General features: G+C 45.3%; 1 protein-coding gene across 4 annotated transcripts; it reads left to right on the forward strand.

The window, feature by feature from the left end:
- The first annotated feature begins 4 nt into the window (after nucleotides 1-4).
- On the forward strand, nucleotides 5-24,753 carry TM6SF1 (transmembrane 6 superfamily member 1). 4 transcript variants are annotated; one of them, XM_012656541.1, is made up of 10 exons: nucleotides 5-196; nucleotides 4,627-4,730; nucleotides 7,351-7,448; nucleotides 9,616-9,719; nucleotides 11,293-11,375; nucleotides 12,010-12,131; nucleotides 13,927-14,031; nucleotides 15,842-15,934; nucleotides 16,112-16,231; nucleotides 24,304-24,753. In XM_012656541.1, exons 1-10 carry the CDS (start codon nucleotides 105-107, stop codon nucleotides 24,493-24,495), a joined length of 1,113 nt encoding a protein of 370 aa, XP_012511995.1. In that variant the 5' UTR covers nucleotides 5-104; the 3' UTR covers nucleotides 24,496-24,753. The 4 variants fall into 4 exon arrangements, with proteins under 4 accessions (XP_012511995.1, XP_012511996.1, XP_012511999.1 ...); XM_012656545.1 differs by lacking the exon at nucleotides 5-196 and adding an exon at nucleotides 718-755; XM_012656544.1 differs by lacking the exon at nucleotides 5-196 and adding an exon at nucleotides 2,708-2,749.
- Nucleotides 24,754-25,644: the final 891 nt, after the last annotated feature.

A 25,644-nucleotide genomic window follows, 5' to 3' on the forward strand; every position in this document is an offset into this window, starting at 1 on the left:
CGGGGGCGCCCGGAGGGCAGCGCCGAGGGGCGCGGGCGCCGCCGGAAGCCGGGGCGGGGCGCCCGGGCGGGATGCGGTGAAGGGCGCGCGGCGCGGCGGCCGCGATGAGCGCCTCTGCGGCCACTGGGGTCTTCGTGCTGTCCCTCTCGGCCATCCCGGTCACCTACGTCTTCAACCACCTAGCGGCCCAGCACGAGTGAGTGAGCGCGCGCGGGGGTCGCGCCCGCAACTTTCGGGACGGGGGTCCCCGCGCCGGCCGGAGGCGGGGAGGCGCCCAGGGGTCGCGCGGGTCGTGGGTGCCAGCCCGGGCTGGCGCAGTCCGGGATCTGGTGCGCGCCATGCCGGACGCCCGGGTCAGAGAGGCGAACCCAGCCGTGCCCGTGCCCCGGGCGAGCTCAGGGCGGGGGGAGGCGGACCAAACAAGGAAATTACAGCCTGGCCACCTTGTCTCGGGCGTGCCTGGCTCCTTTCGCGTTTCGCGGGAACGTCTCCATGTATGGACTTTCTCGTACTTATCATTTCTTATTAATTTTAGAAACCGTTGTGAATGACTAGCAGAAATAGCCCTGAGCCGACAGGCAAGGACGTGGGTTCTAGGCCTGGCGGGCCACGCGGCGTAGCCGGGCCGCAGTTTTCGGTTGGTCGGGTGGACTGTGCGCGCACCCTGCAGGGAGCATCCGACGGGACCGGTCGTGCATGGAGCAGTGCTGCCAAGTCTCCGCGGAGGCGCGGGGTGCGGACCCAGAGGCAGAACGGTTCGATGCTAAGGAAATGGGTGGGGTGAAGGAGGGGTACAGGGCTTGGGTTCCAAGTCCTGCCTCTCACTCCCCCGCAGGGCCACTGCTAGCGGACGGCACCCGGCAGCTGGAGGCCCAGGAGGGCAGTGGGGAAGGCGCCTGCCTCTGTGCCTGCTGCCTGGGAGGAGGAGGAAGTAACCTATTATGTTTCTCAGCAGTTGGTGCTAAGGAAATTACATCAGTCCCTACTCTGCAAACCCCCTTCAGACGTTCAGGCTGCAGAGTAGCGTCTGTGTGCAGTGGTGCCTTCCTCCTTTCTCACTGCTGTGGCCACCTTCTCCCGACAGCACCTACACCAAGTGCCGACGACCAGGCACCGACAGGGTCTGCCTTTGGTCTGAGCCCGCCTCTGGCTGCATCTCCTGGAAGCAGCAGCTCTGGGCAGCTGAAAATTATGCGCCTGTCAACATAGTACAGGGTGCATGTGTGCTCCTAAAATGCCATTATGGACAGTTTGGTGACTATATATTGAGTGCCTACTGTGTGGTTGGCACTGTTTCAAGGGTTGGGGACATAGCTGTGAATAAGCCAGAAAAGGCTGGGGAGACGTGTTGAGACAGACATCAACAAATGCACAAACAGACAGTGACATGCTACACAGACAATAAAATAGGGTGACTGGGAAGGCGGCTGGTGGCCATGGAAGGCTTCTGGAGGAGGTGACACTTGAGCTTGGCAACATCTGGGGACAGAAGCTTTCAGGCAGGGGAACAGGAAGCAGTGCAGGGGCAGGAAGCGGACGGGTGTTGTGGGAGAGCAGAGGGGACTTGCTGAACGGTTGCATGGCAGCAAAGGGGGTTTGAGGATACTCCTAGGTGTTGGCCTCAGCCACTGGGAAGATGGTGATGGCGTTTACTGAATACAGGCTGAATTATGTATTGCTGTGCATTACTGAGCACATTGCCAAGCCCTACAGTTTTTTTTCCTACAGTGTTTTGAATAATTAGTTCCAACCACTCTTCTCACCCTCCTGCAGGTTAAAATCCCAGTGGCCTTTGACTCCTCTCTCTTCTTTCTCCACTCCCTTCCTCCTACCGTCCCCTTCCCCACAAGTCCCAGGGCTAGTCTAGTATCTGTTGCCGCCTTTCAGTACTCCCTGGCGCTGGCCCTCTCTGATCCGTGGCAAAGGCTCCCCCTTGAGCCCCCTGCCCCGGGCCTGGCCACAGCCCCCCCCGCACTAATGCTTCAGCCTCCCCAAACTGTCTTTGCCCCCAGAACCCTCCTAAACATTCCTGCCTCCTTGCCGTGCTCACGCTGCTCCCTCTGATTGGGGTGCTGCCTTCCTCCCTGTCGCTGACTGTTGAAGCCACACCTGGACTTTATGGGCCAGAGAAAAATGCCACTTGTCCTTTTGAAGACCCTCCCTCTCCCGCCTTTGAACCCCCCAGCCCCACGATTGCACCTTTCCTGTGGTCAGAACTTACCTGGCCAAGCTACGGCTCACCTTGAGTAGTGTCCTGCGCAGCCTGGTGCCTCGTGCATAGTCAGCATTCAGTTGTGTGACCTCGTTAAATTGAGCTTCCTTCCCACCAGACCTTTTATGAAAGTCTGAAAACCAGAAAAAGCAAATTAGGTTGAGGGGTAGGAAAGGGTCAGGGTCTTTCTCCCTTTCTCTCTGCTCATACTCATCCGTACATGCCCCCTCTCAGTAGGCGTCTGTTCACAGATGGGCATGAGTAGCCCTTCCCACTCCCTGAGACCAACGACCTTTTCATCCCTCGGTTAGTCTCAGTCCTTCCCGTCCCCCTGAGTCTCCGCTGGACCTGTTTTTCCCCGTTATGAGCAGCCCCTGCACTAGGCTGCTGTAGGGTCTCTGGGGACCACACCAGGAGACAGAGATGATCTGCTGCCCCAGTTTCACTTCATTGTTCCCTCCTCCCCGGGGGCGGGAGCACGAGAGGACGCCGTGAACCAGTTTACTGCTCTCTCGTACTCCAGACGTGCACTGGCCGGTGAGTGTGCTGGCTGTGAGCTCAGGCCCTTGGTAGGACAGGGATGGATGCGTCTCCGGACCACCAGCTGTGCCTGTCAGCCTACCTGGCACACCTAACTGCTGCCCTCCTCATGGATGCTTCCACCCAGCATCTTGCTCTTGACCCACTTTAGCTTCCCCCTTCGGCTCATCCCCACAGGAGGAGCCTGGAGCTTCCACTCGTGTGCACCACCAGAAACCAATTTTTAGTTTCTCATCTGGACACTGATGTTGCCATCTCATTGGTATCATAGAACGAATCTATTTCTCCCCACATCTGTCATCCATCCATCCATCCATCATCCATCAGTCCCTCCATCCATCATTTATTCATCCATCATCTATCAATCCATCCATGCATCTATCATCCATCCATCATCTGTCAGCCCATCCGTGCATCTATCATCCATCCATCCATCCATCATCCATCAGTCCCTCCAGCCATCATTTATTCATCCATCATCTGTCAGCCCATCCGTGCATCTATCATCCATCCATCCATCCATCATCCATCAGTCCATCCATGCATCTGTCATCTGTCTGTCCATCTAGCCATTCATCATCTATTTGTGCCCCGCTCCCCACCCTCCCTCCTTCTATCCTTCTCTTTCTCTGTCCCAGGGACATATGGCTAAGGCTCTCCACAGGGCCCAATGTTGGGTTGTGGTGGTGTGGAGGGGTCTCAGTTGAGGAGTGGTGCTTGTGGCAGCCCTAAGGGGTTGTGAGGAGGTCCTGGTATAGCAGCCCATCGGAGTGGGGCAGGTGGTTCTTTGTCTACAATTGGAAGCCCTGTCGGTGCTGGAGGTGTGATAGGGAGAGGATCTCTGTTGGACTGGAGGTGACCTGGGTGGTCGAGTTCAGAGCCCATTGAGATAGGTCTCTCCTGTAGACAGGGACCTCTCTTATTCATCTAGTCTCCTTAGGTCCTGCAACAGTGCCTGCCACATAGGGGCGTGCAAAATGTTTTTTCTTCAATATGTTCTTCAATTAATTAATAAACAAATGGATGCAATGTGTGACTAAGGTCACACAGTCAGTCAGCAGCAGAGTGGGTACTAGGACCCAGGTCTCCTGACTGCCAACTCTACTGAATCTCATGCCCCAGGGCTGCCCCACTGCATAGGGGCCTTGGCCCCCGGTCTCCTTGGTGCAATTCCCCTTCGCCGGAGAAGGTCCGGGGGTTGTGCCAAGCCAAGCCTTACCTTGGTTTCTCTGGCTGAGGGGTTGGATGCTGGCCTGTTGGCCTGGGTGTGGGGTGCTGGGCTGTCTTCATTCTGGCCTCAAGACCTGAGTCTAGCCTAGACTCTTCTCCTCCTTGGATTTCCTGGCCTTGTTCTCTGGCCCCTGTGGTTGTACGCATGACATATGGCCCCTTCTTCCTTGTCCCCTTGGAAACGTGTGAGGCGTTGATGCCTGCGCGTTCCTTGGAGCTTGTTCCGAAGGTTTCTGGCTGGCCCTGAGGGGCAGATGAGTGGTCAGGCCTGTCAGCCGCTGGGAATGGGGCTTCGAGGAGTGGGTAGGTAGAGGCAGCGGGGCAGCAGCCATCTCAGGGGTAGGTGGGGTTGGGGAAGAGGGAGCTCCAGACAGACTGTCTGTGTGCATGAGGCAGGCAGGCAGGGTAAGAGGAGAGTGAGGGCCTGATGGCTCTGGTCCCCGGAAGTCAGGGGCTGTGGCCCAGATGGGCCAAAGTGCTGCAGATAAACTTCACGAACTCTACGGTGCCGTGCGCTGCAGGCAGAGGCAGAAGTATGTATGAATTACGCAGTGCTGGGAGAGAGTGCATTCAGTAGGCAGGAAATTCCAGGCACCATTGTGTTTATTTTGTTAGTGACCACCTCCCCGTTCTGGTTGCTGCAGTTCCTGGACGATTGTAGGGGTTGCTGCCCTCATCCTGCTCCTGGTAGCCCTGCTGGCTCGCGTCCTCGTCAAAAGAAAACCACCCCGGGACCCGCTGTTCTACGGTAGGTCTCCCCGGAGGGAAATCACTTGTGTCTGCTAAATAATGTAATACTTCTGGCCTCAGTCACATATTCCTTCTTGCTTGTGAATCCTGAGCCCACTGGTCACAGTGGCTGGAACTGCAGGTGCTGAGGACCATGCGGCCCTCGCCTCCAAGCCGTCGCCTCTCCAGGGCTCTGGACCCCACTCTCTCCCAGGTGGGGTCCTGGTGGAGGGTTCCTTCCAGGGCCAGGCAGAGCGCCCTTCCATTCTTTGCTCCCAAATCCCCAGCATGCTTTGACCTCTGACCTCTGACCTTGACTCTTGTACCAGCCCCTTCCTGGGCTTCCTGCCTTCAGCCTGCTGCTTGCAGTCCCCTCCACCTAGGGCCGAACTTAGCGGTACCTCGTCTCCCCTGTTGATTTGCATAGAGGAAAAGAAATAGCACCTGCCATGGAGAGTTGATACATTAAATAAGATAATGTTCATGAAGTATTTAGAACAGTACCTGGCAAATATACACGTATGTTAAATAAATAACAATGCCTCCGCGTGTGCCTTGTATGGCTCTGAGCACTTTAGTGGTGTTGCTCTATTTACTCCTCACAATCCCTCCACTGGAAAATGGTGACACTGGCTCAGAGATGCTATGACATGTGGTCACGGTGAGGTGGTTAGTGAGAACAGCACTGACCCCACCCCCAAAGCCCATGCCCTTTCACTGTGCCTAAAGCAAAGCTGTGACTGGCCTTTGAGCACTTCCTGTGCCGGGCACTTTGCTGGACATTTTTTTCTTTAATTTCGGTTTCAGTGATGCTGCATATCAAATACTCCCCAAATCCTACAGCCACAGACATTTGTTTTTCTTGCTCTCGGGTTTGTGGGTTGGCTGGGGCCGCTCGGCTTCAGGCTGTGGGTTGGATTCAGGGCTGTTCTATGTGTCTCCGTGTTCTTGCACCAGCAGCTCCCCAGGGCACGCCCTTCTCATGGCAGGTACAGAGCACAGAGGGGCTGGTGGCCTTGGCTTGGAGCTGGCCCTTGTCACTTCCACCCACATGTCAGTGGCTGAAGTGTCACAGGGCTGAGCCCATCATCAGTGGCATCGTAGGAAGCATTCTCTGCCCACAGTGGACCTTGACAGAGGTGGGGTGAGAAAGAATAATTGTGAGTAATTAGTTTCTCCCAATCCACATATAAAAAAGTGAAGCCCGGAGAAATGATGTAACTTGCCTATGGTTTCGCAGCCGTCAGTAGATGAGCTGGGCGTTCTGACTGCCAGGCCTGTCTGCCCTTCCAGACTGGTCTCCTGTGCTGTCTGTCCCCCTTCTCCGTCCCCATTCCACGGAGTCCACGCTAACTGTCCTGATGGTTCTTCAGGGCCGGATTCCTACTCTCCTACAGCCTCAGTCCCCTGTCCTGGTCGCTGTTACAGCTTTGAGCACACGGCAGCCTCAGGGTCAGGGCCCAGGCCAGACTCCTCGCCCACTAGAAAGCGGAGACCGCGTCCCTGTCGGCATCAGCGGTCACTGGTAGATGACGTGCTGAGCACTTCCTTCCCTGGGAGATGCACGATGGCTAATCACCCTGGAGGCCTCCGAAAAATGAGTGTCAGAAAGTGATGCTGTTGGTGAGAACTGGGCCAAAGGTGTCTGTGGAGGCACAGGGAAGTCGCGTCTGCAGGACAGTGCCCAGCAGGCCTCACGCTCCTGGCGGGGCAAATGCGAATGCCGGGCTCCTGGCCGCAGGCTCTGGACAAGGCTGGCTTCTCTTCTCTGGGAGTCCACCTTCTCCTCTCTCCTCTCCATTTCTTCTTTCACAGCTTTTCTTACATTCACTGTCAGATTTTTCTGCTGTCCATGCCCATCCCATGGTCTGAGACACCGATTTATGACAACTTGGAAACGCAGCTTTAATAAACTGACGTGCACTGAATTTCATCACCCGCTGTTTAATAACTATTGTTCCACAGCTATTTGCTGCTAGTAGTTTTAAGCCCATTTAGGAAATGCCCACAACTCTAGTGAGATTCTCTACGACGCTACAGCTTTTCTTCTTTGATGTTCAGTTGTACCATCTTGTATTCATTTTTTTAAAGTCACTGGCTTTTTTTCTTAAAGCCATCGTCACTTGTACATCGGCGTCCTGCCTGTCTTCGGGAGCTCCAGTATGGAGCAGGGCAGACGCGGGCACACTGTGAGTGGGCCTGCTTGGTCATCACTGGGACGAATCAACTCATCTGCGTCCTTATTTTGAACCTGATGGTCACCTCTCTGCTTCCCTGGCCACTTGGTTACTGGCTTTGCGCCCACTGCCCAGGTGGGATGTGGGCGTGGCTCTGGCAGCGCGTGTAGGGGAGCGGAAGGTGGGTAGGGCGGCCTGTAGGATCTTCCGGGACACAGTCACGGTGACTTTGTTATTCTTACTCCTGTTCCCTCTGTGAGAGCGCTGGGCAGGGATGGGGGGATCCGTGAACTCAGGCAGGGATCTGGCCGGATGTGCAGAAGGTCTATTCTATGTTGATGATGTCCACAGCGTCTTCTGGAAAACATTAAAAACATTCCATTATTATCGGCTAATGCCAAACATTTAGTAATTGTCCCTTCTGAGCTGCTGCTTTTTAAACTGCTGCTTTCTTTGCTCTAGTGTTTGCAGTTTTTGGATTTACCAGCGTGGTGAACCTCATCATAGGACTGGAACAAGATGGGATCATCGACGGGTTCATGACGTACTATTTGAGAGAGGTATGGGACTGCTTAGTGACCATGAGGCTTAAACCAAAGGGCCAGCAGCCCAGACCATGGGACTCAGAGACAGAAATTGTCTCATTTAGCGTAAGCAGGTCCAATATGTGGCGCTGCGTTCGTTTCCTGTAATAGAGTCAGGCTGCTTATTTGCAGGGAAAGTGAAGCAGAAAGGTAAGATCAGACTGTGGGAGGCAATTCTCCTCAACAGTCAGTTCTCACAGCTCCTCTCTCACTCAAGACCCACGTGTTGACATGACCTACTTCTCCCCTTTATTTGTATTTAATATAAATGAGGTACTCCAAATGAATTTAGTATTTGTGTGTCTATGTTACTATGTTAGTATCTCAGAAAGCCCAAGTCAGTCTTCAGCTTGTGAAGTACCAAACACTGAGGCACTTAGCAAAGCCATTTGGTTGTGAAGACGGACACTCCCCCTGCCCCACCCGAATCATAGCATTACAGAGCTACCTGACATCTAAGAGAGCTAGTCCTATTTTCTTATTTTATTTTCTATTTTCTTATCTTATCCAGCCCCAGAGAGGTTAAGTGGCTTACTCAGGTCACACAAGAAATAAAGAGCAGAGCTGAAAGCATAGTCTTCACCTGCATTTCAAATAACGGGGAGCTTTACATGCAAGCTAAGAGGTAGGGAGACCATTTGGGAAGGTAGCAGTGGTCCAGTGAGGGACACCGAGGGCTTGACTGAGGCCATGATGAAGGAGAGGATTGCCTGGGGTGATATTACAGAAATAAAATTGATAGGATTTTCCAGAAGACTGCACAGGAGAATGAGGAATAAAAAAAAAAAAAAAATGACCCTGTGGTTTTGACTTGGGTGGCATGGCCACTAATGCAGAGAGGCCAGGCGGGGGCCGGTTGAGGGGAGAAGCTGATGAATTAAAGGCGTTCAGTGAGTTCGAAGGGCCTAGGGACCACCCAGTTAGATGTCTATCAAGCCACCAGGACAGGACAGCTCTGCCTTTGAGAGCCAGGTGCGTAGGCACGAAAGACTGAAACCATCTAATTGGACGTATTCTTCAGCCAGAGCATGTCAGAGAGGAGCGATGTGGGCCAGGCTTGGGTATAGACGTATAACTTCCGTTCTGTTTCCTCCTCCTCTGTGATTTTAATTTGATTTGATTTGTGGGGAGAGAGGACAGAGCAGTCCTTGCCCCAGAGGAGCACGAAGCTTCAGGAATGCCCCGTGTGGCTGGCTGATTGACGGGCTGGTTGATCCACACTCTTCGCTGCTGTAGAAGGGACTTGAGGCAGGGCAGGGAGACACCGACACAGCCAGGAGAGCACAGACACGGGGGCGGGGGCGAGAGGAAAGGAAAACAGGTGGAGTGAGAGCAACACTAAAACCCATAAAAATTTGACGGTGCTTGTCTAGCAGCCGCCTGGAGATGAAACCACCTGCAAAAGGGAAATGTAGTTCATCATATAATCTTGTTTTCCTAAAATTAAAAATTTCCCAGGAGAGGTATGGCTTTTTGTGGGAGTACAGTCTCTGCTAGACATTAGCTACAAGGCCTTAGTCGTGTCACCTCTAGGAGCCTCTACTTCCTCATCTGTGAAATGGAGTCAATCCTATCCATCACATAGGGCTGTTGGGAGGGTCGAACGAGGGGATGGGTGTGAAGCTCTGAGCTCAGTGCCTGCCTGTCTGCGTGTACGTGCGCGGGCAATGAGTGCTGTCCCCAGGCCCAGCCCAGTAAGCTATGGGATCAGCATGAATTATTAAGGTCAGCCGGTGGCTCCAGTGAGCAGGGTCTTCCCTGGCCACCCCCCTGGCCATAGCCAAGCACCTTTTGTCCCAGATTTGGCTTGGCCTCAGTGAGTTTGCCGTGAAGCCAGCATTGCCTGTAACGCCGTGTACCTCCGTATCTCAGTACAGACCTGTGTTCACGCATCACAGGCCAATTGGCTAGGCCTTCTCTAGCTCCATCCTCTGTGGCCACACCCTGGTTTTGGCAGCTCTGGGGTAAAGTTATTTTTTCACATTTCTACCAGTTTTGTAATGTTGTAGGAATAGTCTTCATCCTAGCAGACTAACACAAATTCGTTCTGCTGTTTTATTTTACTTGCAGTACAGGCCTGGTGTTCTGCATTGAAATGTCTGAGTCTTATTTAAAGTGGACTTCTTTCTGATGCTCTCCTCAGGGTGAACCGTATCTGAACACTGCATATGGGCACATGATCTGCTACTGGGACGGCTCTGCTCATTATCTGATGTACCTGGTGATGGTGGCAGCCATAGCATGGGAGTAAGTCAGTTCACCGGCGTGTGCCTTTGCCGCCTTAGCAGCTGATAAGCGGTATGTAAGGAAATGTCATGCACAGAGGCAGATGCGCAGACAGGCACACCCCGGCGTGAATGTAAGCTCTAGGGGTGCAAGGCAGACATGGCTAGGTTCTCCTCGTACCCGTGCCTTTTGAACATGTGCCGTGGGTTGCTCTGCAACAGCCTGGGCAGACCTTGGCTTTCTGAGTATGTTCTCTTAGAAGAACAGTCTCATTTTCAGGAATTAAAGCCAAGCACATTCCAAACTTTAATCCAAATTTCAAAACTTCAATCTCATTTTAGTTCAAAGCTTCTGTCTTTCCCCCAGTTCAAGTGTAGCTCTGAGGCGTGGGGGCCTGCGCTGAGGCCTGGGTATGAGGTCCTGTCGTTCCTTCCCACCTCACTCTGCGGCGGGCTCGCGGAGTGCATGGGTGTGTAGATGGGATTAAAGACACTGACAGTGGCCGCTGTCTGGTTACTGGTACCCACTGTCTTGATACGCTAACATCATCTCGTGAGGCACGTGTGGGTTCTTTGGAGACCCTACCACAGGAACATTTGCCTCGCACCAGTCCCTGAAGTGGACAGTGCTCTCTCTGCCGAATTCCTGTGTCTCGCCTACCCGTGACGGGACACCCGCAGCTTCTTACTGCTGGGGTCCCTGTAACCCAGGAGGTCCACCCTTTGGGGAGGAATCTTTCATACGTCTCGAGCCCAGCTACCTTCCCAGGCCTCCATTTGTTTCCAGGTTAGAGAAAGTCACGCATTTTTGCCCCATACAAGGCTGCAGTTTGACACCCACCCCCCTGCATGATGTACTCAAGGACAGCGCCAGCTGATTCTTGTCTGTCCTCCCTATGACAATCCCAGTCATCGTGAACAGGACCCTTGGGGTTTGGTTGTATTTGGCTCGAGGGCTGGGGTGGGACAGGAAGCACACGGTATTCTTCATTTCTGTTTCCCTTCAGAGAATCTTCCTTTTGAATTTTTCTCATAGCCTATTACATAGTATGGAGTTGGGTTATTGGGGTTATTAATTGAAGGAACTTTTTCTCAACATTGAAGATTAAGGGTATATGTCTAGCAGCTCCTTTACAGCATGGGGTAGGTACATGGGGTACACTTACTATCTTCACCTCTGGGGCTTTGGCCAAGATTCTGTGACCCAGGGTAAGTACATTTAACGTCCTATTACTCATACTTACAATGATTTGAAATATGAATGCAATTTCCTTTCTTCTTCAAACCTTTTCCTTTCATGCTATGGGTTTCATACATAATATGGAAATGCAGGAGTCCTTTGGCAGTGATGACCATGTTGTAGTTTAACAGAGGATCAGTGTAGCCAGCATAATTTCCTATTTAAAAGGACACAAAAAAGGGTCTATAGTATATCACACATGGAAATGAAGTTTGATTAGCAGGGTTCCTTGTGTTTGATTTATTACTCTTGTTTCATGTGCTTTACTAGTTTGAATAAAAATAATATTGAGGGTCATCTTTTGCTCATAGTATTCTAAGACAAGGGCACTAAGTCAAGTTTTTTTTTGTTACAGAGAAAGTTATAGAACCATTGGCCTATATTGGGTTGGATCTATTATTATGAGCATTGTTGTTTTTGTGCCAGGAAACATTGTAGGTAAGAAACTTTATCTTAAAATTCATTTTCCTTTTCTGAAACAATGGTGCTTATTTTTAAACAGAGAAGGTTATTTTGGTGATAATAGAACCTAGAGATTCCAAGCTTACCAAAAATCTGTTTTGCAGAATTATTCTTTTTTCCCTCCTTAATCTTACCTTTTGAGCAATTTTCAGAAGTGTGCATTGAACAATTAGACAGTCAAGTATCAGTGATTCCTGATTTTTTAGAAGGATCTAGAGGGGGTGAGTATGGTGTTTACGGCTACATTTAGCGTGCCAATATTTCTTACAACTCTGTATTAGATGTAACTCCAGACACAATGAGAACTTCAAAAATGTACTTGCAAATTAAGATTCTTGAAGGCTGAAGTAAAAGAGGTTATTTATGCATGCAGAAGATCAGGATATTATATTAAATATGCTTTTAAAATACTATAGATAGGATGTGGCTGTTAATACACATCTAATAGTTTTAAACTAACCCCTTTTTGCGGGGGGGCCTCATTAAAAATAGTCTGGCCCATAACAAAATTTTAGATGACTTAAGATGGGGATGTCTTCTAAATATTACTTGTGTTAGATGTGCTTTTGGTAAACTTTTGACTTTCTCTTTCTTTCTCTCTTTTAAATAGGAAAGTATGGAACACGCATTTGCCCTGCTTTTTTCTTAAGCATACCATATACTTGTCTTCCTGTCTGGGCTGGTTTCAGAATCTATAATCAGCCATCAGAAAATTATAATTATCCCTCAAAGGTGATTTTATAAAGTTTTGATGTAATCTCTTCTCAAACTCATAGGGCTCACTCACATCCACTGGCCACTGAACTGAACTATTCCTCTGTGGACTGGAGCATTTGGGGCACTCAATCAGTGTGACTGTTTTGATTATGTAGCATTAGTGTACATCTTAGTTAATGCAGCTGTGAAGGTCTGTTTCTGTCTGAATACGTCTGCATCTGTTGGCAAGGCCATAGTTTTGGGAACTTCTTGTGTCCGTGGCTACACTGGCTCTTAGGCATTAGATTGTGCATTAGTATACTGGATGAAGTCCAGAGTGTGTGGTTTGGCTGGGGTTGTTAATGGCCTGGCTTTTGAGCACCCGGGCACCTCTTTCTGTGATACCTCCATATTTACTGTCCTGAGAGGATGCTGGAGAGATACTGCTGGTCAAGGCAGTCCACGGAGCCACAGGATCTGATTCCCAGGAGATCCAGGCCCAGGGAGACGTCTTCTGAGACATCTCTCTTCCATCCACAGCCAAGGTGGTCAAGGTGAAACAATATCGGCCTGCCAGGTACTCTGTTAAGGTCTTCATTTCATAGCTAGTTTCTCTTTCTAAGTTTCTTCCTTTTATGGGTATTAGATCACGTAGCAAGATCCTTTAAGCAAAGTTGATATATGAAAATGTGAATTATTAGAGATAATCAGAACATGATTATTCATTTTAGAAAGAGATTTACAACAGAATTCATTAAAATTTACAAACACTTCATGTGCAAACATTCAGACGCCTGCTGTATAAACTCTGCTGGCATGCTGACAGCTGGTCTCCCCTTGCATCCCTTTGAGGAAGGAGGTAGCTGTTAAAAAGAAAAAACGAGTAGTAACCTTACCCTTAGTCCTGGCTCCACTGCTTTTGAAGGTTCCATGTCAGCAGAGTATTTATGTCTTAAGGCACGTAGAACTATTTGTTATTTTTAATGCTGAAACACAGTGATGGCCAGGACCGAATGGGCAGTGTCATACAGTGCTGACAGGAACATAAATTTAGAATCGCTCTGCAAAGCAATTTGGCAATGTTCCTAATCTTAACAAATGTAACCCTTCAACCTAATAATTCCACTTCTAGGACCCTATCCTCAGGAAATCATCAGGGAGATGCTGCCAAAGATTTATGTACAAAGTTGTTCATTATCACAATAAGCGTAACAGTGAAAAATGCCTAAATGTCCAAAGATGGCAGAATAGCTAAAGACCGATGCGTCTATATGGTGTTAGTTTTAGAAGAATTTTTAATAATGTAGGGAAGTGCTTATAATATAGGTAGATATTGAGGGCAAAAAGAATACAGAATTATTTATATACTAAATCCTAATTTTGTGAAAAATACAGGTTATGCAGATTGTAAGTGTGTATGTGTATGCATGTGAGTGTGTGTACCTGGGTAAATATATTAATTTATATATATTACTGGAAAAGTATACCGACTGTTAAGAGTGGAGTGGTGAGTTTATGGTTTACATTTTTATTTTTCAAAGGAGTCTATGTTTATAATCATGAAAATGTTATTTTAAGAAAAAATATGGACTCATAGAGCTAGACGGCCCCTTCAAGAACATCTGGTCCAGTCTCTTCATTTCACAGACGAGGAAACTGAGACGTGAGGGAGGAAATGATTTTCCTAAAGTTCTATGGCCAGCACTTTATTATATGAACTGTGAATCTTCAAAATTCTCTTATCATCCCTCGTCATAGCATTTCACGTTTCAGATTTCAGATTCTCGTTTGGCACTTGGGGCCTGCTCTTTAGTTACAAACTCTATTTTAGGTTGTTCAAGAAGCCCAAGCAAAGGACCTGCTGAGAAGACCCTTTGATTTAATGTTGGTCGTGTGTCTCCTCCTGGCAACTGGGTTTTGCCTGTTCAGAGGCTTGGTAAGCATAACAGATCAACGTAACATAACATTATTATACTATTAACACTTCCAAATGGGAAAACCTGAAAACATCTTTTGCTTTTTATCAGGCTTCTTAGCAAATTAACACACTGTTCTCGCGAGAGCCTGGAGCCGTGGACCTGCTCTTCTGGCCCCAGGGGCAGCTCCTCTGGGGCTGTTTTCTACTCCCTTCCTCCGGTCCTTAGATCAAGCTCTAGTCACAAGTATCTTCCTTCCCCTATTTTAGGGACCCGAAAAATTAGCCATCAGAGTCTCATGCTTTTGAGTCCTTTGATGTTTCTGATCTAAATGTAATTATCTTTGGTAAAGGTGACGCCCGATACAACTGCGGCACGGAACATCCCTGAGTTCTCAGAAGCAGGGTTGGTGGGATTGAGGAAGGGGCACCAGATCAACAGTTCACACCTATGTAGGGTCGTGTGACTTTCTCCCTGGGAAGAGTGGTGTGGACTAAATTATGCCCAGCTTTGGAGTCTTTATATTGATGTGACTGAAATACATGAAGGGAATACATGTGGGAATTTCATTTTTTCCATTTTTCCTCTACCAATTTTATAGTACAGAGGTTAAGAAAAAGACCCACAGGCCTTGGAGTTGGAATCCTGGCCATTTACTAGCTGTGTGGCCTTGGAAAAATTACGTAACCTCTTTGACCCCCAGTTTTCTCCTCTGTAAAATAATAGTACCTACCTTATAGAAGTGTTTTGAAGATTAAATAATATTCATCAAACAGTTGGTAGAGAACCTAAAACATAGTAAGTGCTCGATAAATGACTGCTGTTACTATTTTTATTGATCAGTGATCCTTCACAATGCCACAGTTTCATGATTTATTCTTAGTAGAAATGAATTTGAGGAGCTCAGAATTATATGGTTAATTATATTTGGCTTCAGTGACAAGTACTATTCTAAGCCTGCAGAGTTGCACAGCAGTTGGGGAGTAGAGGGAAAAGTGGAAGCTGATGTAGCTAATTTATGGTTTTGGGGTCCCTGGGCTGTATCTAAGGGGCCTGTGCAGCCGGCTGGATTGAAGGCAAGAAGCTGTTTTAAGAGTTGTCTTTTGGGGCCCATTTTTACCAACTCACCACTGGCCCACACGTTCATATATTATCCAGGTGGGATAACATTTATGGCCAAGGACATGAGGAATGGTGCCTGAGGGGGAAAGTGACTCAGAGGGGACCTAGCAATGTGCCAAAGGGACAATTGTCTATTTGTGGCCTAAAGTCCACACCACCATGACTAAATCTGCTCTGCTGTCTTTCAAAGTGGACACTGGAGGTGGCTTCAGACAAGAGGACCCCCCTTTCAAATCATTATCTTTTACTGCCCCCAAAGGCCATATACTATGAGGCACTGGAGAGAGGAGGATGCTATTTTTGAATCCTACAAAGCATAATAAGATAAATTTGGGGTAGAAATATACTTTTCTTCCTGTAGGGAATAGTTGGCTAGTTATTTCCAGGAAAAATGAAACAGAATTTAAAGCAAGCTGTGCTTTGGCTAGCCAAACCTAGATACTTAAAACTCTGAATATTCGAAAGGTGCCCAAGAATAGAGCATTAATTTTCCATTTCCTGCTCCGAGATTAACCTCTGCTTAATGTCTTTGGAGTAAATCTGCAGAGTATTTATTTCCTTTCTTTCCCTTTCATTGATGAGCCTCTACAATGCATAGTTTTTGTTAAATGGCAAAGCAGCTGTGACTAAACCTGGCACATTTAGTCTTATCAGCAAACCCAAGAACCAGATGTGACTGTATTTTTACAATGACTATTTTGTCCGTAGATTGCTTTGGATTGCCCGTCTGAGCTCTGCCGATTATATACACAACTCCAAGAGCCCTACCTGAAGGATCCTGCTGCTTATCCTAAAATTCAGGTCACGTATTAATAGTTATGAAGACTAAGATTTTTCTAAAGTTAATTTTCTTTATTTAAAAATGGGAAGGTATGGTCCCATACAGGAAATAGGAATTAACATTTTCAAAGATGAAAATGTTGATTTTTTTTGTACTTCTTAGTTAGGCTGATGATGTGATTTCTCTGTTCAATACAGATGCTGGCGTATATGTTCTATTCTGTCCCTTACTTTGTGATTGCGCTTTACGGCCTAGTGGTTCCTGGATGTTCCTGGATGCCTGATGTCACACTGATACACGCTGGAGGTCTAGCTCAGGTACTAAGAATATCCTCTGTTGAGAAAGTTTACTTGTCATCTAACTGTCACTGTTGAATACACGAAGAGCATCTTTGCTCAGTGTTTTAGAGGAGATAGTTGTCACCTTTTGTTTATGTTCCTTAGAAGACATTTCGGCAAATACATTTTATTTAAATCTCACAGTCAACTATATAGTGGATGTGTGATCCACTGAGGTTAAATGACTTGCCCAAGGTCACATACCCAGCAAGTGATGCTGTTGTTTTATAGGACTGTTTCCCTATCTCTGAACACCAAGGCTACTAAAAAGCGATTGAGAACTGTTATCTTCGAGATGTTTATCTAAATTTAAGATTTTAGAACTCCACTATACTATGTTATACAGAACCAGGGAAAGTGGTTTTAAAACAGTTCTATTCCTGAAAAGCAGGGCCTATCACTTGATCCTCCCCCTGGCACGTAGCCAAGGCCCTGGCCTACCTTAGGTGTTCAGTGAAAGCTTACTGCATTGAACTGAACACAAAATTATCTATGAAAAACTTCACACATAACACAAAGCACACTTTTAAATAACGTAACAATTAGCAAAACAAATTGATCTTCTGAACAAGAAGAAAATTAAGTAATTTTATCTTTTTTTCTTACTAGAAATAAAAAAACAAATGAACTCATCTTTAAAAACATTATCTTTGTCTTGGTCTTTTCAAGCAGGCTTAAGAATGAGGTTCATCCAGACTCTAGGCATACACAGTCAGCTACACTCATGGTATAGTAACCGTGATGGTAAAAAGACATAACTAGAATTTATGGGGTTGAAAAACAGTTATAGTATTTAAAGGTTAAATCCTTTCAGTTTGAGGCACTTCTTAATTATAAAATTAGAATATTAGTATGTAAAAAGTTGATGCAGCATCCAGAAGTAATGGTTCCTGTCCTTTCCTTGAGTGACTAGAGAGAAGAGAAATTTATCTCCCTTCATTGGTTGCTCTTCCTTCACAGATTTCTAAATACCTAATTCCTCAGGCCTTGGTTTGGAGTCTTTATTTCCATATCTTTCAGTATCAAGTATAGGCTGATGACTTCCAATTTCTACCTTCAGCCCAAACTGCTCCCAGACTCCTATATTTAATTCCAAACTCTTATCTTTTTACTTGGCTGTCTCACTAGCATCTCAGATTTAATGTGAAAAATAGGACTTGATATTCCTCACAACTTCTCTCCTAGTTTTTCGTTATCTTTCGTTATCTTTGTAAATGGCCCTATTGCATCCAGCAGCTCAAGCCAAAACGGTAGAGTAATTTTTTTTTTGGAGACAGTCTTGCTCTGTCACTCCAGCTAGAGTGCAGTGGTGTCAGCCTAGCTCACAGCAACCTCAAACTCCTGGGCTCAAGCAATCCCCCTGCCTCAGCTTCCTGCGTAGCTGGGACTATAGGCACCACCATGCCTGGCTAATTTTTCTATTTTTTTGTAGAAAGGGTTTCTTGCTCTTACTCAGGCTGGTCTTGAACTCCTGAACTCAAGCGATCCTCCTCCCTTGGCCTCCCAGAGTGCTGGGATTACAGGTGTGAGCCACTGTGCTGGGCCAAAAAGGTGGAGTAATTCTTTACATTTCCTATTCCCTCGTCTTCTACATCTAGACCATCACTAGGTCTGGTCAGTTCTGACTCCAGAGTAATTCTCAAATGCATTAATTTTTTTCCCAGCTCCACTGCCACTAGACTGGTCCAAGCTCTCATTACCTTACTTTATGCCAGGCAAACCAGGTTAAATGTTTTACTTCCCTGTTTTTGTAAAGATAGGCTATGTGCTCTGCTGCAGTAACAAATACTCAATGGCTTGACCCAATAAAATTTTATTTTTTGCTTGTGCAAAGATCACGCGGGATATTTTCAAGGGCCAGGCCTGGCACCAACTCACCTGTAAGGGAGGCTGGTAAATGTGGTCTTCCTGTGTGCCTCCGAAGAATAAACAGCATGATGAACACATGGTATTATCTTTGCCAGTTAAAAAAAAAAAAGTCTCCATTTAAATATGAGGAAGCTGAGGCTCAGGATATCTTAAGTTACTTGCCTAAGATCGCAGTTACTAAATGGCAGAATAGGGATATGAAATCCTGTCTGACTCCAAAGCCCATATCCTTCTCTGTTATTAATATTTCCCCCACCCCATGAAAACAATCAGCTATGGCACAGAGTCCTACAGCCCAAAGATAGACTTGCACATGGCACTGAGGAGCTGGAGAACCTTCAGGGGGGTAGGAGGCAGTGACATCCGAGCTGGACTCTGAGGGCCAAGTGAGGGCTTCTTAGGCCAAGCCTCTCCAGGGAAGACGCAAGGCAGCACGTAGGCGTGGGAGTGTGCAGCAGGCCTGGGGGCAGGGTAAGCCTTAACTTTTGTTTTCTTGACCTGGTTCCCTGCCTTATTCTCCTGTATCTTCCAGGACAGAGGGCCTCACACCCACTTCACTCTTACCACCCTTTCTTCAGAGAATTAGATTGCTCAGAGTTTGACAGCTATTCATTACCTGTGTGCTTTGCTTGCACAATCAGGCTAGCTAAAGAGGCCGGATGTTGGACTTGGTCAAATCTCAGGAGACAACTGGGGAACTAGGCACGAAAACTGAGGCAAAGGCCTAATCGTGTGGATAGTCAACAGTCAGGAGGCTTAGGAAGTAATCGTTTTGGGGAAAATGGGTGTGTGACTATGTAGCAGTAAGACTAAGCACAGGCTAACCTGCTGGTGACTTAAGCTTGCAGATGGCCACTTGTGACTCTAGCTGGGTGGTTCTGGGAAGGGCGGTGTGGATTATAGAGCAACTGGCAACAGCAGGGGCAGCTTTAGCCAGATCTCAGGCCTTGCAGGAGCCCTTGGGTTTATCCATCACTGCCCAGTTTAACAAAGTAGCCTGAAGTCCCTCTCTTATTGGTGAGTGCCAGGACTCACAGCCTGAGGCTAAGGACCAGATCCTCTAAATGTCAGAAGGATGTTTCTCCCAGCCTAGCAGGTAAAGGGTGGCATAATTCAAGAATTATGTGTCTGACATTCCCATAGCTCTTGGCTGGACTTTAATATCTACCTACTTGTGTGTAGGCTAAGGAAAAGTTAGAAATCATGCCACAACAAAACAATGCAACTATTGGAATGATGAATTATAGTTATGTGATTTGGTTTATACTTAGCAAATACTTGGTTATGAAATGGATTCTCACCTCAGGGGGTACCTCATACATTCATCATAAAAAGCACTCTCTTTAATCTTGATCAGCACCCTTGCTTGCTGAAACTGCGATTCCTAATTCAGAAGCCTTATGCATTCATGATCCCAACGAATTTACTAAAATCTGCTTTTATTTAAAGATTAGTGAGCTCCCAAGAGTCCATGCAATTTAACAACAACAAAAACAACAAAAAAACCAACCTTTGAAAAGTTCTACATCAGTATAGATCAATGTTGGGTAGTTACTGGGTCCTTGATTTCAGACCATGTAGGAATCTGCCAAATCTGCTGCCTTCAGAAATCAAAAAGATCAATCCAAAAGAAAATTGAATAAAATAAGACCATTTTCGACCAAAGAGTTCCTTTGGGGACTTATTTATAACCCAACGATCTTTTCATCTAAAATGCTTACCACAGGATTAAAGCTGCAAGTTTAATTTGAAAAGCATTATATGCTGCTTAGATCTACTTATTAGCATTTCCTATCAATTGGCATTTTCTATGCTAAAATATCACTGAAAATGAAAAAAAAAAAAACACAGCCAGTATAGTTAACATGGTTAAGAGCATAAGGTCTGGAGGCAGACTGGTTCCGATGGGAACCTGTCACTGATTCGCACAGTGACCTGGTTACTTTACCTCACTGGTCCTGTTTCCTCTTCTGTGAAGTGAGGATAGCACCTTTCTCATAGAGTTGCTGTGAGAGTTAAATGAGGTGATACACAGGAAGGCTTAGAACAGTGCTTGGCACATAATAGCTGTGTAACTTTTTGTTGCTGTTATCATTATTGATAGAAGATTCCCAGTAAGAATTTGGAAAAAGGCCTTATGTTGCTCAATCTGTAGACATATTAACTAAGCTATGTGTATAATTGCCAAAAAACCAAAGAAACTGGGAGAAAGCTCTGGGACAGGTTCAGAAAGGGTTTGGCAGGGAGCCCCTGAAGCAGGATCAGTTCCACTGCAGTGAGGCGATACCCCTTCCCACTGGCTGCCCTCACACCTTCTGCCTCCCTGCCTCTGCAGGGCTCTGGTCTGGAGGCTTACGTGTGGATAATCCGGTTGTAGAGTTGACTCTACTGGAAGTAAATTTCCCAAGTTTTATTTCCTTCATGAAGACCTTTAAGAAATATCTGAGAGTAAAGGTTTAAGAAGAACATGGATAATTGGGATCCTAATGCAAATCCCATTCTACTCATTTGCTTCTGGCATGATTCATTACTAAAACATCTTTATTTAGTATTAAAATTAGACTTTGGGTTTAACGTCTTTAGGTGCTTATCCTTTTGTGGAGACATTGACAGTCAAATGGTCAAGAAGGGTGTCCAAAAACAAAGAGCCCAGGTTTTCAACAAAGTGGAGCACCAGATCACGGATAGGTGTTCAGCTGAGTTTTGTATTTGTGTCTATGGAACAGCCCTAAGTGCTTGGCACTAAAAATATCACAAATACCAACTCATTGAACCTTCACAACAACCTATGAGGTAGGTTCCATTATTATCCATGTTTACAGATGAGGAAGCCAGAGGGTTACAGCTCTTGGTGTGTGGTGGAGATGGGGTTTGACTCTGGCGATCTGGGTCCAGAGTCCATGTTCTGAATCACTATACTATGCTGCTCAGAAAACCTCAGGAAAAGAGCACAGTCTGGATCAGCCACTCACACTGTATTGGCCAAATAGCCTATCTTAGCTATTGTCCCAATGGTCACATTAGTTTTTGCTTGTAACATTAACACTGGCACATAACACTCTTTCAGTTCTTCCTTCTGGAGCTAGGATTGTGATTTTTAGTCATCCTTTCCAGATTGTCTCTGTAAATAAAAGAAAACAGAACTATTAAAATTTAAGCTTTGTTTACTTTTATTGTCTTATTTTTCATTCCAATCATCAATTCTAAAAAAAATCAGAGTATATCTCTTAATTGCTTCTGTAAGAGGAAAGATGATTTAGAATGGAATAGAAGAAAAATTATTAGGAACTCAACCTCACATCACTAAATTTTGGAGATTTCTGGGATCCACATGTTAATTCAGCAGCACTGAGTTCGTGGAGCCAGCCGACTCCAGAGTAGCGTGCAGGCCAAGCTCTTCAGGTGCTTCACAGGGGAGATCTGCTGCTGGGAACATCACCCAGCAGATACTGTGTGGCCCTTTATCTGCTGTGTGCTTAGGAAGGGAACCCTTCTCAGGTGAGACAGGTTTTTTGACACTTCAGAACACTGAACATTTACCACCACATGCCTTGGGAGGAAACTGTGGCTGGGTGCTCCGCTGGCTGGAGGTATGGCGACCATTACACCTGTCAGAACTGTGAGCTACTAGGAGCTGCAGACAGCTGGCCTCAGAGTTCTCACATACAAACACCTCTTTTGATTAGGAATGTAATAATGTTTGCCCTTCTTAAATAATTCCAAATAAAAAGGCCTACCAAAATAGGTATAAAAATAGAGAAATGCTTTGCAGACTCTTTTTTTTTTTTTTTTTTTTTTTTGAGACAGGGTTTTGCTCTGTTGCCCTGGATAGAGTGCAGTGGCATCCTAGCTCACTGCAACCTCAAACTCCTGGACTCAAACGATCCTCCTGCCTCAGCCTCCTGAGTAGCTGGGACTACAGGCGTGAACCACTACACCCGGCTAATTTTTTTTTCTTTATAGATTTTTTTATAGAGACGGGGTCTCACTCTTGCTCAGGCTGGTCTCAAACTCTTGAGCTCAAGCGATCCTCCCGCCTCGGCTTCCCACAGTGCTAGGATTACAAGCGTCAGCCACCACACCTAGCCTTGTAGACCCTTTTTATATTTTGACAGTCACAAGACCACTGTTGTTGAACGTTTATTGAGCTCTAACAATGCGACAGGTGCCACATAAAACATTAGACACAGTACCTGCCCAGTGGGCTTACAATCTAATCCGAGGACATGAATCATTTTTAAATGTTGCCGTGACTGTGCTGTTCATGAAAATGAGGTATTAACTGCACTGGTTAGTGCAGGAAAGAGCCTATGTAATCACTGACTTTTTATGCAGGCTTCCCTCCGCAAGTAGGCACAACTGCTCTTATTTCTTATTCTCTTAAAGTATGGTTGGCATTTTTCCAAATTTTGTGATTCTGTGATGTCTACAAGTGTCCATAAAGGTAGAGGCACCAAACCCACATTTCTGAAAGCCAAGGTTCAAATTTAGCCTTTAGTCCAGAAGAAAAGTTTGGCTATATATGTAGAAAAACACTATCATTCAAAACAAGCCCTAAGGAAAAATCGTGAGGGGGGCCAATCTCCTGTTCAGAGTTCCTAGGATTTCCACAATAGCAGCTCCTTAGGGCACCCTGGCAAATGCCCTCGACTCTCAAGTTCTTTTGTCTTCGGAGCCCAGAGGTGCACACATTTGCTGGGTCGTGTTTGGCATCTGCCTAGGGGAGGTGTGTCCAAGGGCAGAGCCCTCTCACGCCTCATGGATCACAGTGCAGACAATTCACATGTTGGTCCTTGGCAACAAACCACACTGATTTAATTTTTATCTCTAGAGAGTAGCAAAAATGTACCAGAGTATACCTCCAGAATATATCAGTAATTTGTAAAAATGCAGCCCCCATTAAAATACCTGCCACTGATAAAAATTCATAAAGATGCTGCTTATAAAAGCTTGTCTTTTTTTTGTCACGGGTAAAGTGCAATGGTAACACTTTTATTAACCACTTAGCAGAATAAATTGATTTCATATGGAAGGAAATATAAAATAACTTATGTATTTAAAGCAAATTATTTAGTTCTTCATTCTTGTTACTTCTGTGCCTTCTCTAGATTGCGGTATCTTCTGTCTCTTCACTTTGATCCTGATGAACTAATAATTTACCACTTACCACGTCTAGATTCCCAATCCCATTGTTATGTATATCTTGAATTTCAGCAAGATATGAAAATGCAGACTCTGGGGCTGCATTTTGTAATGATACCAGCTTCCTGAGGAAGTCCTCTCAAAGGAGATTTTAATTCTGCTGTGGCCTGCATGACCCTTTCTAATATAGTTTTCCTCTATGCTTATGAAAAGTATAAAAAAAGAGCAATGGGCACATTCTGAATGTGTGTTCTCAACAAGTACACAAGCATAGAGGGAGGCTGTTTAGCAAACTCAGATTATGCTGGCAAGTCCTACTTCTAACTAAATTATAATTTGATTTGAAAAGTTTGACTGCATGTATATTTGCCATTTTATAACGAGCAACCATATTCCTACCTCCGCCCAAGTTGGTAATAGCCTTATCTTAAAAACAATGCTTAAGTGTTTTTTAAGTTGCATAAAAAACAAATAAACAAAAAATATACAGCAAAAGGGCTTTGAGTTCTTGTTCCAAGGAGTAGATGAAAGACTGATAAACGAAGGTGAGGTCCCCAGTGCTTCTCTTTAAATAGTTTGTTATGCTAAAAATATTTTAGTTTTTTTAAACTCTGTACTTTCTTCATTTTTACTGGACACAATTTGTGAGCCACAACTGAGTCTCTATGTAGGATCTCCAGAATGCAAATCAGAACAACATTGAAATTTTATTCAGATTTTTCTGTTAAGATTGAGCCATTAATGTTTGGTAAGGAATACTGGATGGGTTAAAAGACAAAACTAGCGTGACGAAACCACACTAAAGAATGTATACTTTATTTGAACAGTTGTATCAAGAATGGCCCTAAATTTAACGAAAGAGTATATTTAATGAAAGACTATCGTATTAAAGACTATGGATCGTTTGACAGTATTCTGCCTGCAGGTAAGACTGGTTTAGAGGGCACAGAAACATAGTCTGAATGAACCATTCAGAACTCATCGTGCATCCAGCTAAACACAAATTTCATGCTTACCGATTTTTTTTTTTAATGCAACAGGCTCAGTTTTCTCACATTGGTGCTTCTCTTCATGCTAGAACTGCTTATGTCTACAGAGTCCCTGAAGAAGCGAAAATCCTTTTTTTAGTGTTAAACATAGCGTATGGAGTTCTTCCTCAACTCTTGGCCTATCGTTGTATCTACAAACCAGAATTCTTCGTAAAAACAAAAGCAGATGAAAAGGTGGAATAAAAATATTACTTTGTGTTCTTCCTCTCTAGATTTGTGGCTCTTGTTGTACTGGTACTGATATTTTGTCCCATTTACCCTCTTCCCATATACGAATACTTAAGAATACATAAATTCTTGGTCTGCACTAATATGTGTGAGCTACATTGTATTGTGTGGGTAAATTTTCTTTTTTTGAAGGAAAATTGAAGTTGTTGAGAAAGTTTGTTTAAAGAAATCTATTTGAAATTATTTGCGAATAAACCTGACCATCTATCTCAATATTCTGATGACATATTAAATAAATGTGTGAAAAATTACAAGTTAGTGCCTACAGTAGTGAGTTTAAAAATCAAAGTATTCAAAAATGAATATGGTCTGTGCCTATTAAAAATTCAAAATAGTGAACATAGGTTGGAAAAATAACTCTTGCATATAAGATGTATATGCTTCATTATCAACCTCAATATAAAAGGCAAGTCATCAGACTATTTTAAAATGTTTGAAAAGTGTTTTCCCAGAGAAACTATATTATTTGCTGCTGTTTTAAAAATTGCTTTTATTAAAATTTTTTTGTGTGAATCTAAATAGCGAAAGAGGGATGATAATTTTATCTCTGCCCTTAATGAACATTTTATTGGTGGCTAGAAATATTTTTATTGTATTTCTGTATATATTTTTAATAAAATTATTTTTGGCCTTTATGAAGAAAATTTTGTTAACTTTGAAACATTTTATATATGCATGTAAAATGGCTTTTTCTTTAAGAAAATCTGTTATATGTTCCAATTCAAAATGTCATCTACATTGTCCTTATGTTTTAGTGTGAGCAACGAAGAGGCAAGTCCTACTTGATGAATTAAACTTCACTAATTATATAATAAATTCAAATGTTCAAAATTAAAAAGTACCTTTTAAGAAAAAAGAGCTGGACTGGTATCCCTATTATCTTTTTATAAACATTTCCTATTTGGAATCGTGCGAGTACACTAAAGAAAATATTTGCTACGTGAGAGAAACAAACTAAAAACATAGCTGCCTACGCAGTGTGCCGCGGAGCGGTAAGTGGATTGGTGCTTTTATGCCCTTAGCTGCCATCCTCACGTCGTCATCATTAATGGCCCCAGGCTTTTAGATCTGCTCACATTTTCTCTTCATGTTATTAATTAGCTC

This window comes from Propithecus coquereli, unplaced genomic scaffold (assembly GCF_000956105.1).
Source record: "Propithecus coquereli isolate 6110/MARCELLA unplaced genomic scaffold, Pcoq_1.0 Scaffold507, whole genome shotgun sequence".
In the NCBI taxonomy this organism is placed as follows: Eukaryota; Metazoa; Chordata; class Mammalia; order Primates; family Indriidae; genus Propithecus; species Propithecus coquereli.